This window comes from Canis lupus, chromosome 9 (assembly GCF_048164855.1).
Source record: "Canis lupus baileyi chromosome 9, mCanLup2.hap1, whole genome shotgun sequence".
NCBI lineage: Eukaryota > Metazoa > Chordata > Mammalia > Carnivora > Canidae > Canis > Canis lupus.
The window spans coordinates 39,579,550-39,598,102 of NC_132846.1; the positions used below are offsets into that span (position 1 = coordinate 39,579,550).

At 36.3% G+C, this 18,553-nt stretch overlaps 2 protein-coding genes across 10 annotated transcripts in view; one reads left to right on the forward strand and one right to left on the reverse strand.

The window, feature by feature from the left end:
* LOC140639490 (uncharacterized) overlaps positions 1 to 7,105 on the forward strand; it is a 34,294-nt gene extending 27,189 nt beyond the window's left edge. The window contains exon 3 of the mRNA XM_072837746.1: positions 6,501 to 7,105. The gene's annotated coding sequence lies outside the window, so the exon portion shown is untranslated. The remainder of the gene's footprint in view (positions 1 to 6,500) is intronic.
* Positions 5,836 to 18,553, reverse strand: part of WDR89 (WD repeat domain 89) — a 35,772-nt gene continuing 23,054 nt past the window's right edge. For 4 of the 9 annotated variants that reach the window (XM_072838875.1, XM_072838871.1, XM_072838880.1 and 1 more), the window contains one exon: positions 5,836 to 7,579. In XM_072838875.1, coding sequence (XP_072694976.1) covers positions 6,385 to 7,548 — 1,164 coding nt within the window. In that variant the 5' untranslated portion in view covers positions 7,549 to 7,579 and the 3' untranslated portion in view covers positions 5,836 to 6,384. Of the gene's footprint in view, positions 7,580 to 8,714; positions 8,839 to 15,751; positions 15,838 to 18,553 lie in introns of all 9 variants that reach the window. The other 5 variants (XM_072838878.1, XM_072838874.1, XM_072838873.1 and 2 more) reach the window with 3 other exon arrangements.

Genomic DNA, 18,553 nt, shown 5'->3' on the forward strand with positions numbered 1-18,553 from the left:
TGAATCTTGGTCTTAAAGGCAATGTATTTAACCTAACATTTCTCCAAAAAGAGTATCTCTACTCTAGATTTTATTAACTTTAACCAAGTTGAAAAATTATTCTATCGATAGCATGTTTATATTTTTCATAAATAAAAACCATAAAATAAAAACCATAGTTTTTCTTTAACAATTAAGGAAATCACAATTTTCCCCCTTTGTCCATTACTATGATGGATTTTTTAAAATAAAGATTTTATTTATTTATTCATGAGAGACACAGAAAGAGAGAGGCAGAGACACAGGCAGAGGGAGAAGCAGGTTTCATGCAGGGCGCCTGACGTGGGACTTAATCCTGGGTCTCCAGGATCACGCCCCGGGCCGAAGGCGGCGCTAAACCGCTGAGCCAAGTGGGCTGCCCACTATGATGAATCTTTTAAAAATATTTTACTTATTTATTTGAGAGAGAGAGAGAGAGAGAGAGAGACAGGGAGGAAGGGAGAGAGCACAAGATCACTACCAGGGGAAAGGAGCAGAGGTAGAGGGAAAAGCCTGAGCCCTTCCTAGGACCCCAAAATCATGACCTGAGTTGAAGGCAGACAAGTTAAATGACTGAGCCACCCTGGTGCCCCTGTGATAGATTTTCTGATGCTGAGTCATCCTGAGAAAAAACTTAGTTATAGTCATATTAAAAAAAATACACTATTGGATTTGGTTAGCTAATATTTTTAACAGTGAATATATATTCATAAACAAAATGGACTTCATTTTTTTCTCCATTTTCATCTGGTTTTGGAATTAAGGTTCTATTAGCCTTAAATTCTATTTTATCAACTATTAAGATAACCACCCTGGTTTTTTGGTTCAAATTTGTTACATATATTTTTTGGTAATAACTTCATTTAGGTAAAATTCACAAGCAATTCATTTATTTAAAGCATACAAGTCACTAGCTTTTATTATATTTAGGGTTGTGGAACTATAATCATCATCAATTTGCATCACCTCAGTCATCCACCAACCCTCTCATTTCCCCCCTCCACCTTCCAGCCCTAGGTAACCACTAATATGTGCTCTTTGCTATTTTTTTAAAGATTTTATTTATTTATTCATGAGAGACAGAGAGAGAGAGAGAGAGACAGAGAGAGAGAGAGAGAGGCAGAGACACAGGCAGAGGGAGAAGCAGGCTCCATGCAGGGAGCCTGACATGGAACTTGATCCCGGAACTCCAGGATCATGCCCTGGGCTGAAAGCAGGCACTTAACCGCTGAGCCACCCAGGCATCCCGTTGTTCTTTCTTTATAGACTTGTCTATTCTGGACTTTTGCTGTACATGGGATCATACAATGTGATCCTTTGTGTCTAATTTTACTTAGCATGTTTTCAAGATTCATCTTAATTGTAATATGTATTAGCCCTTCCTTTCTTTTTATAGCTGAATGATATTCTATTATATGGATATACCATAATTTATCCATCAGTTGATGGTTATTTGGATTGTTTCCACCTTTTGGCTATTATGCATAATGCTATTATGAACATTCATATACAAGTTTTTACGTGGACTTCTATTTTCAATTTTCTTCAACATATTCTTTTAGTTCTCAGCAGTTCTCTTAGTTTGGAACTGCTGCTGGGTCAAATAGCAACACTTGAGGAATTGCCAGACTGTAGCTGTATCTTCCATTCCTAACAGCAGTGTATGAAGCTTTCAATTTCTCCATAACCTCACCAACATTGTTTTGATTATAGCCATCCCAGTGGGTGTGAAGTGGTATCTCATTGTGGTTTTGGTTTGCATTTTCCTGATGACTCATAGCTTTAGGCATCTTTTTGTGTGTTTACTAAACCATTTCTGTATCTTCTTTGGAGAAACGTCTATTTAGATCTTTGACCATTTCAAAAATTGTTTTCTCTTATTTTTTTTTTTTTTTTGTTTTCTCTTATTATTGAGTGGTAACATTTAAAAAATATTTCTTATCTATTATTTGAGAATATTTTCTAACATTCTGTGGTTCATATACCTTTCCTCATCCTTTAATTTTTTTAACCTATGTCTTTAAGTGAATTTATTTCTTAATCTTTTAAAAACTTTTATTTTTAAATGATTTTCAACGTGAGTCTCTTTTAATTGGTGAATTTAAAAATTGGTGAATTTAAGGCACTTATTCCATTTTCCACATGGTCAAATAAATTGGGAAACCTCCCTGGACATCTCTCTCCTGAGAACTCATGTCCTCTTGTTCCAACCTGGACTTAATACTGTGGGCTTGGTGCAAAGCGGTTATCTTGTCACTATGTTGGGTTGGTGCCCTGGTTCCTAGTATCTCGTCTTCCTTGATTTACTCCTTTAATTTTTGTGGAGTACATCCTCCACAAAACTGCACAGAAAGTAAAGTTTGAAATCTTTATGTTTGGAAGTGTCTTAAACCTCACGTGAGGGCATTCTGACCTATAGAATTATAGGTTGAAAAAGCAAGTATCTCCTAAAATCCAAATTTTTAAATTCCTTAGTGGCCAATCAGTTTGGTTAGCGATGGATACTCTGTTAGCTAAATACATTTGGTTCCTAAGTTTCAGAGAGCAAGTAAAAAATGTTCACTTAGCAAGGGATGTCCCAAAATAATTTATTACCATCTTTTGCCTCATGAGTTGGGAAAGCATAAGTTCAGAGAGCAGGAAACTGTCCTCAGAACTTTGAACTTTGATTCACCATTTTGTGTCATCTGGGTTTGCTAATGAAGAGTCTAATTCACATGTTTTCCTTGTACCTGATTGCTTTTTTCCTCCTATCTTTGGAAACTTTTAAAATTTTCTCTTTATTCTTGGAGTTCTGAAACTTCACAGTGCTATGCTTTGGTGTGGGTCTTTTTCATTCATTATACTTGACACTCTGTTGGGCCTTTCAATCTGAAGACTGAAGTTTTGGGGATAGCCTCTAAATGTTATTTCATTTTAATAATCCCTCCAACCTCCTTTACCTTTTTTTCACATTGTAAAAACTGATAGTCTGATATTAGACCCCTATATTTATCTTTGTGGCTTTAATCTTTTCTCTCACTTTCTCTCTTTGAGGTCTACTTTCAAAGATATTTTCTCACCTGTATCTTCCAAATCTATTAATTACTTTTTTTTTTTTTTTTTTTTTTTTTGAGAGGGAGGGAAGGGGAGAGAGTTGAGGGGAAAGGGTAGAGGGCAAGAGAGAGGGAGAATGCTCAGCACAGAGCCCAACTCAGGGCTTAATCTCACAACCCTGAGTTCAATGACCTTAGCTGAAATCAAGAGTCTGACACCCAACTTACTGAGCCACCCAGGCACCCTCTATTAATTGCTTTTAAATTTTATTTATTTAAAATATTTTGCTTTTATTTATTTGACAGAGAAAACAAGCATAAGCAGGGGGACCAGCAGGTAGAAAGAGGGAGAAACAGACTCATTAAGTAGAGAGCCCGACACATGGCTCCCAGGACCCTAGGATTATGACCTGAGCTGAAGGCAGAGGCTTAACCAACTGAACCACTCAGGTGCCCCATTCAGTTTTAAATATTTTTTAAAGTTTTAGTGTTTTGGTAACTGTTTCATTTCCTGTTGTTTTATAAATGTAATGTCGCCAAGCATTCTTATACAACTTTTCTACTTACATAGTCAGCATTGTCTCATATCTTAAGTATCTTAAAAACATGATTTTTCATTTTTACATAGTGCTCCATCAAAAGATAAAAATGTACCAAAGACTATAAGCACCATGAGGCATTATCAAATCTGTGTTTTCTATGTTCAGCCTAGAAATAGTAGGAAGAATGAACTGGAGCAGATTAGAGACAGAGTCTGTAATCTAGGAGAGGATGAAACTTGTATCTAAGGCAGTAGCGTGGGGTCAGGGCAAAAGAACAGCAGACAGATTTTAGGAGGTGGAGTGGCACAGGACTTGGTGACTGACTGGATAGGAAAAAAAGAACAAAGTCCAGAATTAACCTCAGGCTTATGTTTTTTTTTTTTTTTTTTAAGATTTTATCTATTTATTCATGAGAGACAGAGAAAGAGAGAGAGAGAGAGAGAGAGAGAGAGAGAGGCAGAGACACAGGCAGAGGGACAAGCAGGCCCCATGCAGGGAGCCGGACATGGGACTCAATCCCGGGTCTCCAGGATCAGGCCCTGGGCTGAAGGTGGCGCTAAACCGCTGAGCCACCCGGGCTGCCCTCAGGCTTATGATTTGAACAGCAAGAACACGTGAATTTTTTCAAATAAGGATTATGTACTTTGACGGGTGCCTTGGTACTCAGTTGGTTAAGCCTCTAACTCTAAATTTGGGCTCAGGTCAGGATCTCAGAGGTATGAGATCTCAGTTATAAGCCCTGCCTTGGGCTCACAGTGCAGCATTGAGTCTGCTCAAGATTCTCTCTCTCAAATATATAAATAAATCTTCATAAAAAAGAATCATGTATTTTGAAGGTGTTTAACAGTGACTTCACTACTGTTCTGTCTGAACTTAGCAAAGCTAGATCATACCTCCATGTAAGTTGCATTGTGCTATGGAATACAATTTTCCCCCAGTGCTATGGTCTCAGAGATAAGTCATTAAAATTTAAAGAGAAATGTAAAAGCTTCATAAAAGGTCCCTACTGAGCAGGGAGCCTTACTCAGGTTCAATCCCAGGACCCTGGGATCATTACCTGAGCCGAAGGCAGACACAACTGACTGAGCGACCCAGACACCCTGAGAAATGTAAAAGGTTCTAAAGTATTATTTGTATTTTTCATGACAATATTTTTAGTTCAAAAGATAAAAATGTTTTAAAATATCTTTATAAATATTCTTATCTATAAAGATATTTTTACTTGTAATTAAAAACAAAAAACATGCCAAATCTTTAGAGTGACCAACTTTTAAAAAAAGATTTTTATTTACTTACAGAGAGAGAGACTGCTTGAGTGGGGGGAGGAACAGAGGAAGAGGGACAAGCAGCCTCCACTCTGAGCACGGAGCAACATGGGGCTTGATCTCACAGCTCTGAGAGCACAACTTGAGACAAAATCAGGAGTCAGATGCCTAACTGACCGGGCCACCAGGTACCCCAAGAGTGACCAAGTTTTTAATTAAGATTCTTTGGGAAAATATTTAAAAGTAAGGATGAGGGGTGCCTGGATGTCTCAGTCGGTTGGGTGTCTGCCTTTGGCTTGGGTCATGATCCCAGGGTCCTGGGATCCAGCCCTGACTCAAACAAGGATTATGTACCTTGAGCCAAGCAGGAAGCCTGCTTCTCCTTCTCTCTCTGCCTCTCTCCCCCTACTCAGGTTCTCACTTGCTCTGCTCTCTCTCTCTCTTTCTCAAATAAATAAGTAAATAATCTAAATTTTTAAAAAAGATGAAAAAATAGCAGTAAACAAAAATTCAAGCTTAAAATTATGGTGTTCTCCTTTCCCCAGCAGCACCTCCTGCATTGCCTCCACTCCCCATGGGCACTTAAGTTTAAGATTATGGATGAAACACTATGAAAGAAAATTTTATCACAAAATAGTAGAATATTTTGAAATAAAAAGTCATTCTATTATAAATAATTCCATTTTTGTATATTCCCTTTGAGTCTCAAAATGAATTTTGTAAGATAATTTCTTTTTCATCAATGAAACACCTGCTTGCTATGTAACTGTTTAAAAATACTGATGCAAATAGGGATGCCTGGGTGGCTTTATTTGTTAAGCATCTGACTCTTGATCTCAGCTTAGGTCATGATCTCAGGGTTGTGACTTCAAGCCCCACCATGGGCTCCATGCTGAGCTTAGCATGGAGCCTACCTAAAAGAAAAAAAAAATCTAACCATTGATAGATAGATGCAAATATATACTAAATATATCCTTCTTAAATAGATGCAAATCACTTTATTTCTAAAAAATTTTAATTCTATTTAGAATCATTAGCATATTTACATTTAAATACTCCAACATAATCTATGTGTATTAAGCAAGTGGGAGCTCCTACAGAAAACAGTCTGATTTGGTTTTATAAATAATGAAGATGATTTAAAATGTAAAAAAAAAACTAAACTTAAAAAACATAGCTCAAACCACCTGATTTTTTAAAGTCATACCAGCCATCTACTTTTAAAAAGTCCTTATCAAAGCTATTTCTTTAAACCCAACATTTACTAACTCAACAGATGGGTTTTAAAAATGAGGAATGTAATTTTACTTTCAACTCACTGATTATATACTCAACTGGCAGCTTTAAAAAAATAATTTTAGAATACATGAAGACCTGAATTAAACCATTTTCAACATTTTTCCAGGACTGTTTGCTAATTGGCTTGTTTTTACATATGAGCTTTAAACATATCTATCACAGGTAGTACACAAAAATAATGACTCGCAACTCTACATAAAAACCTCTCAAACTCCCAACAACATATCACTGCTTTTTCCTTCTCTTATAAGAATCATTACTGTGAACTCGAACTCGCTGGGACACAGAGGATGCTATTTTCATGCTATCTTTCTTCGTAAATGTCTTCTCTATTGCTCCAGGTTTCCAAAGTAACAACTGTGCATCTTCTCCTCCAGTTAGCAAAGAATCATCCTGCGTATTCCAAGAGAAAGAACGGACTGTAGCAGCATGCCCTCCGTGAAGGCTGGTCACATGGATCAATCCTGATGTAGTGCAGCTCATCAAGTGAATAGTTCCTGTGTTTGTTCCTCCAACAACAAACAATTTGTCCATTTTTTCATGATATAGGCCACCAATTAAATATTCTAAAGTACCTTCTTTCACATTAATTACTTCTCTGACATCCTGGATGTTCAAACATGTAATTGGTTCATCAGTATCCAGATGATTAAGATCCCACCAACAAAATCCTTCATCATGTGTCATGCAGTAAATCTGTTTATAATCCTTTCCAGACCAACCAATACAGCTTACCGATGAAACTGAGTTACAGGTAGTAACCAGTGCATCTTCTTCATTGTCAACACTAATATCAAATACATTTACTAGGCCATCAGTTGAACCTGAGACAACCATGTTGGGATTGTTGGGATGGAAGCATACTTGGGTGACATCATCACTATGTGTCTCTGAATATGTTCCAAGTGGGTCTTTAGTAGTAGACAAATCCTGAGAATTAATTCTTGCATCCCAAAATACCAACAATGCATCGTCATCAACTTTTTCTGTACCAGCACAAATAACATGATCATTACAGTTGATATCAAAACTAATAAAAATATTGGAAGGGTAACCCTTGAACAGCTGGATAGGTTTTTCACTGGCTAATCGAGCATCCCAACATTTTACGGTGCCATCAGTACATGATGAATATATACTGTCACAAGAATTTGCAAATTTGACTCCATTAAGAAGTCCAGGATATACACTAAATTCTCGTAGTATGTATAACCTTTCTTTGTCATATATTCTGATAGATCCATTAGAACATAAAACAGCAACCAAATTTTCTTTTTCTGCTTGTACAGTTTTTGATGTGTCTATGCCAAGCAGATAAGTAGGCTCTTTACTTCCTGAGGAACGTTTAACAATGTTCAGGTTAGCAAAACGTTCCTCAATCTTCTCCATGTCAGGAGGAGCATCCAAGCGTAGTAAAAATCTGTAATAAAAATACAAAAATTAAAATTAAATGCAGAGCTTCTCTAACATTACAATTAAGTCAAGTACATTCTCTGAGGACTGGCACAAAACAATAGAGATAAAATCTATTCTAATATTTTAATTTTTCCCTGCCATGATAAAACTAAAACTTAGTTGCCTCCTTCAAATTCAATCACTCTTGAATCCTGAATCTACTGTATATAACTTATGCCAGTAAGAGAATTTTATTTTTATTATTTTTATTTTTTAAAGGTTTTATTTATTCATGATAGACATAGAGGTTGAGAGGCAGAGACACAGGCAGAGGGAGAAGCAGGCTCCACGCCAGGAGCCCGACGCGGGACTCAATCCCGGGGTCTCTAGGATCACACCTCAGCCCACTGAGCCACCCAGGTGCCCCAAGAGAATTATAAAACACATATATAGACTGCTTAGTAGTTCCTTTTAGCTTAAACCCAATTATTGGTCCTATTCATAATTCTCAGCATTAGCCAGGATCTCCATGCAGTAAATATTTGGTGAGCTCATATGATAAAGCCAATCGTCTTCTGGCCCTAGCTGCCTGATGCAACTTTTAGAATTTAAACATAGATGTGAATGCAGAAAAAATGGTCTTCCAAAGATGTTTATGTCTTAATCTTTGGAACCTGTGAATGTTATGTTACATGACAAAGAGGAATTGAGGTAGCTAATCAGTTGATCTTTAAAAAATATTTTTTATTATTAAAATATAGTTGACACACAATGTTACATTAGTCTCAGGTATACGGCATAAGCGATTTGAGAAGTCTATGTGTATACTATCCACAAGTGTATCTACTGTCCCCATACAATACTATTACAATACCACTGACTATATGTTGTACTTTTTACTTCCATCACTTACTAATTCCGTAAGTGGAAGCTCTATCTCCTACTCCTTTCCATCCATTTTGCCCACTCCCCTATATCCCTCCCCTCTGACAACCATGAGGTTGTTCTGTGAATATACAGGTCTGTTTCTGCTTTTTGTTTTGTTTTTAAAATTCCACACATAAAGGAAATCATATGGTATCATATGGTATTTACTTTCTGTCTGACCTATTTCACTTAGTATAATACCCTCTAGGTCCATGCATGTTGTCATTACTTACAAGATCTCCTTCTTGCTTTGTGGCTGAATAATATCCCATTGTGTGTATGTGTGTCACTTCTCTATCCATTTATTTATCAATGGACGCTTGGGTTGCATTTACATCTTGGTTATTATAAATAATGCTGTAACAAACATAAGGGTGCATATATCTTTTTGAATTACTGTTTTGACTTTCTTTGGGTAAATACCCAGTAGTAGAATTATTGGATCACATGGTATTTCTATTCTACATTTTTTTTTTAAAGGAACCTCCATACTGTTTTCTATAGTATCTGTACCAATTTACATTCCCACTGATAGTGAATAAGGGTTCTTTTTTCTCCATATCCTCACCAACACTTGTTATTTCCTGTCTTTTTAACTCTAGCCATTCTGACAGGTATAAGGTGATACCTTATTGTGGTTTTGATTTGCATTTCCTTGATGATTAGGGATGCTGAGCATCTTTTCATGTGTCTGTTGGCCATCAGTATGTCTTCTTTGCAAAAATGCCTATTCAGGTCCTCTGCCCATTTTAATTGGATTATTTGGGTTTTGTGTTGAGTTGTGTTTATCAGTTGATCTTAAAATAGGGATATTATTCTGGATTATCTACATGAATGGGTCCAATGTAATTACCAGCGTTCTTAAAAGTAGGAGTAGGAGGCAGGACATGATGCGAGTCAGAAGGAGATTTTATTATGGAAGAAAGGTACAGAAAAATACATTGTTGGTTTGGGGGAAGAAGGTCAATAAGTGGGTGGCCTCTAGAAACTGGAAAAGGCAAAAAATCATGCCCATTTAGAGCCTCTACATGGAAATGCAGCCCTGCTAACACCTTGATTTTCACTCAGTGAGGCCTATTTTGGGCTTCTGACCCCCCAGAATTGCAATATAATAAATTTGTGTTGTTTCAAGCCATCAAGTTTGTAGTAATGTGTTACAGCAATAATAGGAAACAATAGGATTCCCAATATGAAATTCTGGAGAGGTGCTTCTCAGGCAGCAGTAGTTTGTAAATGAAATGGAGCTGGAATGTGAACCTAGGCATTCTGGCTTCAAGGACTGTGCTCTTCACCACAACATTAGATTTCCTCTTTTTTTTCTTTTTAAAATATTTAATTTTTAAGGGGTACCTGGGAAGCTCAGTTGGTTGTGTCTGGCTTTGGCTCAGGTCATGGTTTTTTTGTTGTTGCTTTAGTGATAGCTTTTTAAGCATCTGTCTTTTCATCTTTAAAAGAAGAAATGAAGGGTGCCTGAGTGGTTAAGTCAGTTAAGCATCTGCTTTTGGCTCAGGTCATGATCCTGGGGTCCTGGAATCGAGCCTCTTGTCAGGTTCCCTGCTTAGCAGGGCATCTGCTTCTCCTTCCCCCTCTCCTCCCCATTTGTCCACTCTCTCTTGCTCTTTCTCTTTCTCAAAATAAATAAAATCTTAAAAAAAAAAAGCTTTGTCTCTTTCTCAAAATAAATAAAATCTTAAAAAAATAAGTAAGAGTACCAACTCAAGAGTTGTTAGAAGAATCAATTGAAATAATGTATTCAGCACAATGCCTGCCATATAAAATACACATTCAACAGATGTTATATAAAAATTATCAGTATCATCACTATCAATACCACTAACACCACAAGGGTGGGGGTGGATTTGGATCTAACAAAATGGCTTTAAACAGCACAATTAAATCAATGAGCAAAAATATTAAAGAGTTGGATTTGGGTTCAAAACAGAATAAGTAACCTCTTCAACTTATAATTCTGAATACTTAAAAGCCTGTAAGTTGAAAGAATAGTACAAACACACACACACGTAACCTTTTTTTTCTTTAAAGATTTATTCATTTATTCATGAGAGACATACAGAGGCAGAAATATAGGCAGAGGGAGAAGCACGCTCCCCGCAGAGCTCAAAGTGGGATTCGATCCCAGGAACCTGGGATCACATCCTGAGCAGAAGGCAGACACTCAACCACTGAGCCACCCAGCCATCCTCACACATAACCTTTTACCTGCTAGATTCCCCAACTATGATTTGCTTTCTATCTATATAAACATATATATATATGTAATTTTTATGAACTATTTGAAAGTTAATTGCAAACAAAAATATCACTTTATTTCTAAATACTTTGGCATAGGGCACCTTCCAATCTTTTGTTTTCATGACACTGAATCTTTGAAAAGTCCAGTCTAGTTGTCTCATAAACTGTCCACTTTCTGGATTTTATTAATTGTTTCCTCATGATTAGATTCCAGTTTAAAAATTCTGGCCAGGGATACTGTGTAGATGATGCTGGGAACTTACTGCCTGGCATCAAGGAAACACATAATAACAAGTCTGTTCACTTGGTTAAGGCAATAACTGACATATCTCTCCATTTTAAAGGTATATTCCTTCTTGAGGCACCTGGGTGGCTCAGTGGTGAGAGTATCTACCTTTGGCTCAGGTCATGATCCTGGAGTCTGGGATGAAGTCCCACATCCGACTCCCTGCAGGGAGCCTGCTTCTCCCTATTGCCTATATCTCTTGTCTCTCTTTCTGTGTCTCTTATGAATAAATAATTAAAATCTTAAAAAAATAATAAAGGTATATTCCTCCTTTATAGTTAGTAAGTAATCATGAAACTGTATGAATATATCTTATCCTCTAACAATCTTTCATCCAAAAATTTTAGCATCCATGGATTATCTCTGCTTGAATCAATAATTACATTGGGATTTGCTAAACAGTCATTTTCTAATTCTATCATTCTTTCTACCTTATCTGGCATTCTTCTATAAAGAAGAACTTCTTCCTTTTTCTCTGAGTTTCACTAAGACATTATGATTTTTAAAGCCTGTATATTATATCCCCATCACTTCATAGTTCTTATTGGTGCTCAAACTGTCCCCAACCTGGCCACTGAGAAACCCTCCAAGCCAGCTTCTATGCCCTTTTAATATGACCCCATTAGTCTGTAAGCCATGCATCAAAAAAATAAAAACAAACAAACAAACAAAAACCTCTGTGTAAGAATATGATTAAGCCTGAAAGTGATGAGCCTCCTTCAACATAAGTATTCAGGGAGAAAATGACCATTTACCGTTTATGTTATGGTAGCATAATTCAACAGCACAGGCTAAAATGTCCTTTTTCCTTGAACATGTCATGCTTGCTTCTGCCTCAGGACTGTAGCAATAGCTGTTTCTCTGCCTAAATTACTTTCTCTTCATTTTTTTGTGAGTTAAAATTGCCTTTACCAATGAATAATCTAGCCTGCCTCAGAAATTCACATTTCCATTCTCAAGATAAAATGTTTTTTACCCCTGCTACTTTAGTGTTAGCTTTTTAAGTGTCTATCTTTTCATCTTTAAAAAAAGATATGGGGGGATCCCTGGGTGGTGCAGCGGTTTAGCGCCTGCCTTTGGCCCAGAGCACGATCCTGGAGACCCGGGATCGAATCCCACATCGGGCTCCCGGTGCATGGAGCCTGCTTCTCCCTCTGCCTATGTCTCTGCCTCTCTCTCTCTATCATAAATAAATTTTTAAAAAAGATAAAAAAAAAAAAAAAAAAAAACATGGGGGCACCTGGGTGGCTGAGTTGGTTAAGCATCTGCTTTGGGCTCAGGTCATGATCATACCAAGGTCCTAAGATGGAGCAGGAAGCTTGCTCCTCCCTCTGCCCCTTCCTTTGTTCATGTGAGCACATGCTCGCTTTCTCTCCCATGCTCTCTCTCTCAAATAAATAAATAAATAAATAAATAAATAAATAAATAAATAAAATCTTTTTAAAAAATAAAAGAAGAAATGAGTACAACTCAAGAGCTGTTAGAAGGATGAACTGTGGGGGACCTGCGTGGCTCAGGCGGTTAAGCATCTGCCTTTGGCTCAGGTCATGATTTCAGGGTCCTGGGATCCATTCCTGCATCAGGCTCCCTGGGGTCAGCGGGCAGTCTACTTCTCCCTCTCACCCTGGGCTCCTTCTCTCTTGCAAACTCTCCCTCTCTCAAATAAATAAATAAAATCTTTAAAAAAAAAATCCTAAAAAAAAAAAAAAAAGGATCAACTGAAATAATGAGTTCACCACAATACCTGTCATATAAAATACATATTCAACAGATATTATGTAAAAATTATCAGTATTACCACTGCTAATACTACTAATACCACGTGGGGAGGTGGGGTTTGGTTCTAGGTACTGTTATTCAGACCTCAGTGTCACCTACCTGGAAAGATCCTCTCTAGTCAACCAATCTAAAGTATCCCTGTCACTTCCTACCATATTGCTTGTTTTATCAATTTAAAAATTTTAAAAATGCTTAATTATAAAATATTTCAAATATACAAAGTTTAGAAAAAAGTATGACACCCAAATATAGACACTCAGATACTTAGATTTAACAGATGTTAACATTCTACCATAGTTGCTTGTTTTTTTATTTTAGAAACATTACAGACACAACTATGATTTTATAAAATGACATTGCATTTGTATGTATCTTCTTGGCATTTGCTCTTTTCACTCAATATTCTTGAAAAACTCTATTTTATTGTTAAACTTCTTCTTCTTGTTTATCTGTTATCAACAAATAGTTGTTGAATAAATGAATGAATAATTGATTCAAGTTTCTTGGATTAAGAGTTCAAGAATTCTAGGAGAAACAGAATAAACCTAAAAAGATATTGCATGTGTCATGTGTTTACATGGAGAGCTCTCCTCATGGAAATTAGTAAAATGATGGCATTCTTTAGCAATACTTTAAGGCATAAAAAGGAAATATAGAGGAAGATTTTATATTTGTAAAGAAAAATATTTAACATAATTTTTAACAACAAGGTATTCAAATATTCCTCAAATGTGTATTTACTTTTTTTTTTTCAAATGTGTATTTACTTAAGGGTATACTTCTTATACACTCCAAGGAAGAAATTGTTTTAAAGTCTCAGATAAAAACAATTATCCATTCTTGAAATATTCAAAGAGTTAACATGAGGTCATAAATAATTTTTCCTACTTCTTCATTTTGATTTTTGCATATGAAAGATCAGGTTGATGAAAATTTTAATTGAGTTTAATATGGCTTTCAAGCTAATAGTAATTTGTAGGACTATGTTCATATATTCAAGCAGGATAGTAGTACTCCTTCCCTCTACTATATTGCCCGGAGAGTCCGTTTCACATTGGAACAGTCCCCTGCATGCCTTTAATTCAAAGGATTTTAGAGATTGATGGGCCAGGCAGAGTGGGCCCCAGACTGAATGCTACTGCAAACTTAACACTTCAAGACCAATCACAGTGGTTATCCATTTGATATACTGTCCAAATGCAATACAGTTCTTCAAGAAAGAACTAAAGAATGGATAGATGGATGGATGGATGGAAGGAAAGAAAGAGAAAGAAAGAAAGAAAAAGAAAGAAAGAAGAAAGAAAGAAAAAAAGAAAGAAGAAAGAAGAAAGAAAGAAAGAAAGAAAGAAAGAAAGAAAGAAAGAAAAGAAAAGAGAGAAAGAAAGAGAGAAAGAAGAAAGAAAAAAAATATTAGAGATAAGGTAGGTATATCTCACAATAATCTCAAATTAGAGTGTATATTCATCCAGAGATACAGTAAAATAATTTAATCTCTTATGGGGAAACATGAAAACTTCTAGTTTATGTTTGAACACATTAATATGCAAGTGAGTCATATTTGAAATATAAACTTCTGAGGCTATGTAGTTAAATCTTAATTTTACATACTAATGAATCATTCCAAGATGATAAATACTTTTTCTTCTATGTATAGTCCTTATCTCAGTTTTCTTTGCATGATCCACTTCCAATCCTGAAATGAAGCCACAGGTTCTCTTTTCTTCCCACACTATATACACTCTCAAAGGGTAACTTCACATTCATGTTTTTGAATACCACCTATATGGCAATGATCTCATCTATTTACAAATCTGTATTTCCAACTGTCTACTGGCCATTTCTCCTTGAATGTATCCCACTACACCCCAAAACAAAAGTGATTGTTTATGCTTCCCTCCTCTCCCACCAAGCAGTCCCCTTAAAAACAAAAACAATTGTGTATTTCACAATTTTTTCCATTTGGGTTAATCGTATTAGCACCATGACAGCACTGATCTACCTGGTGAAGCAAGAACCTCTGGGATATCTAATTCTCCTGCTCAGGGCTCTCATCCAATCAGTTTCCCAAATCTTACTTTTGGGTTGCAGGATGCTTAGGGAAGTATTAAATTAAATTTATTTCTGTTGACCAAAACAATATTGATGACTTCATATGATTCAACCTAACAAAAACATATGAAGAGAATAAATAAAGATTAACCATAATTTCCATCTTTTCTCTATTTGTTTCTGTTAGATGCATAGAAGGAAGCTTAGTTAGCATTCTAGATCTCAATAGGCTATGAGAGTTGAGGATTGTGGAGTGAACCTTCCTTATGTCAACATACATTCATACAAATACACAAATGAAAAAGAGGCTAACAGAAAAGAGGACTGAAGTAAAGAATATGGAGAGAAAAGAAATGAAAATAAGCCAAAAGAGAACAGCAGAGAAAAGAGAAGGGAATGTACAAAAAGAGGAGGGGGGAGTTATTGCCATTCCCTCTGGAGTCATACACAATTATGTTTCACATAATTCTTACTTTGCCCACACTGAGATAAAAAAAAAAAAAAAAAAAAAAAAAAAGAAGAAAAAAACAGATAATGGAAGTTTAGTAAAGTCCAAGGCTTACGATAATTTGTGTGGCTAAAAAGAAATTTTCTTCATTTAAAAAAGATTGCTTGGGTGCCTGGGTGGCTCAGTCACTTAAGCACCTGCCTTCAGCTCAGGTTATGATTTCAGGGTACTGGGATCAAGTCTCACGCCTGGCTCCCTGCTCAATGAGGTAGTCTGCTTCTCCTTCTCCTTCTGCCCCTCCCCACCCCCTGCTCGTGCTTTTTCTCTCAAGTAAATAAATAAAATCTTAAAAAAAAAAAAAAAAGATTGCTTGTTAGAGTTAGCTATCCATCATAAATTGCAATATGAGCCTAAGTGTTCTGAGAACAGCAGTAGAACAATTACTAATATCTCACCTTGATCCTGTTAGTACAGATCAGGAAACAGCAGAACCCCAGAGCTGCTGCTGTGGCTCTTACCACAGGATACAGGATTCTTATGTCTGAATATAATGCAGAGGATGGAAGATATTTAGAAAGACAACTCAAAACAAAGGGGTGGGAATATTAAATTTCTGATGAACCGGCATCTTGGAATACATTAGATGGGAAGTGATGACTAATCTCTTTTCTGAATAATTGTCCTTAGATAATTAGTTGTTTAGTTAATAACAAAATCTCTAAATGTAAGTATGAATTCCTTTGTGCATTTGCCTTCATAAGATTTAAGTTCTTTTATCAATTGAAATGCTATTTCTTTTTATTGCCTATTAAAATAAACCTGATAAAATGTTCTTTCTGTATGTAAAGTACATCCCAAACATATCCGACTGCAACTAGGTATTGCTTTGATTATGAGGTGGCTAAGTTTAAATATGAAATTTGAAGGACAGACTAGCTTAAATATTTCCATAATGGAAGACAAAGTAGCTCCCCCCCCACCCCATTCAAACAAGAAACAAAGAAAACAACATACATTTCACACTAATTTAGACACTATTGATTACAAAAGGCACTATAGGGCAGCCCTGGTGGCGCAGCGGTTTAGCGCCACCTGCAGCCCAGGGCGTGATCCTGGAGACCCTGGATCATGTCCCATGTAGGGCTCTCTGCATTGATGCCTGCTTCTCCCTCTGCCTGTGTCTCTGCCTTTCTCTCTCTGTGTCTCTATGAATAAATAAAAAAAAAAAAACCTTTAAAAAATTATTTAAAAAAAAACAAAACAAAAAACAAAAGGTACTATACTGGGATGCCTGGGTGGCTCAGTGGTTGAGCATCTGCCTTCAGTTCAGGGGGTGGTCCTGGGGTCCTGGGGTGGAGTCCCACATCAGGCTCCCTGCAGGGAGCCTGCTTCTCCCTCTGCCTATGTCTCTGCCTCTCTCTGTGTCTCTCATGAATAAATAAGTAAATAAAATCTTTTTTTAAAAGGTATTATAATAAAAGGCTTCTGCATATTATTTTGCATGAAATCAGAACTAGCAGTATCCTTAGAAAAAGATGTATTTCTATCTTTCAGGTATGAATGTTCATCACACATGAAAGATATGATAACAATCATTTCTACTATTGCATTTTTATTGAAGAGTAGCAATATTATGTGAAGTATATGTTGGGTATAGGATGAATTTTCTTTTGACACTATTTAACAGACTTAAGCCAGAAAAACCTAATTCCCCACAGCTAAAACTTAGTGCTGCCCATTTACTATAAGGAGTTAGCTCTGATGACTGTGGAATGCAGAGTTCGAGCAAATGTCCCAAATGTAGAGAAAAGTTTAATGAAAGAAGGCATTCAGGAATGGCCGTTAATAACTTTACAATCTACACTTGTAATTTAACTACAACAATACTGTACCCACATTTATCAGATTGGGCTAGGATAACTGAGCCTCACAGAGAAGAAAATAATCTTTCTTTAGAAGAAAATCATCTTAATTGGAGTTCAACAGATGCTAGCCTATGGGCAACTTATATCTATTTTTTTTAAATCATAATCATTTAATCCTGTAAGATAGATATTATTATCCCCATTTTATGGCAAAATTGAAGAACCTCAGAGGGACTAACTTGTCAATGCTCTCACAGTGACTAAGGGGAGGAAAAGGAGGGAGTGTGGTTTGAAACCCAAGCTGAAGCTTCAATATCAGTCACCTGTGTTTACTCTAATACTGTGCTATTACTCTAATACTGTGCTATTACTCTTATTAAGTACTGAAGCATTAATGTCAACTATAATTAAGGAATATGCTTATTAACCTTTGAGAGGGAGAATTACATGTTAATCCTACATATAAGCAGAGGAGAAAGAAAGAGCAGGATGATAGGAAAAAACAATAGACTGGCTTAGAAAAATGTTACTGTACGCAACAATCACTATTTTTTTTTCTGTTCCACTTCTCTCTTTCTTTTTAAACTTTTTATTATAGAATTTATAAGTAGTAGAGAATAGTAAAAGAAACCCCCATGTACCCAGCAGCCAGCATAAACAATTACATTCCTGGAAAGTTAATATTAAGGTGAGGGTGATCAATTATACATCATATATTATTTGAAGAGCAAATAAGATCTAGTGGACAATATGATGGAACCCCTCCAACTCATCCTCCTCCCTCTCCCTCCTCCATCTGGCATCAACATGGTTTCAAGATTTGACCCTCGCTCCAGGAGCAGATCCTGATTAGCCTAAACCAATCACAGCAATTCTATTCTTTTAAACCAGTAATTGGTTCAGAAACCTTATATTCTTGTGCCAATCCATGCATTCTCCTCCTAACTACAATTTGTCCAGATGTGGAACACTAATTCTAAAGTGGACCCAAACCAACTGATGGAAAGAACTTTTATTCCATGTTAACGAGATTCCACATTTTCTACTTAAGTCAGTTTGCAGCACAGTTTTTGTTAATGCATCCAGAACCACTCTAATTAAAGAAAATCAAATAAAGTTTTGGATATATCATCAAGTACTCATTTTATGTAAGAGGCTCATGCAAAGAAAGATTTAGGGAACATACTTTAAAAAGTCAAACTTCATTCATACTGAATAGAAGGATTTGATCTTTTATTCCCTTTAGAACATCTATCCTCTTCCCCCTCCCCACCTTTTATATTTTTTGTTCAAAAATAAAAGGGAAAAAATAAGGTTCACAAAGGAATTCCCCGAAGACTCTATAAAAATCTATTCTCAATAATAATGGTAGGATCCCTGATGCTAAGGACA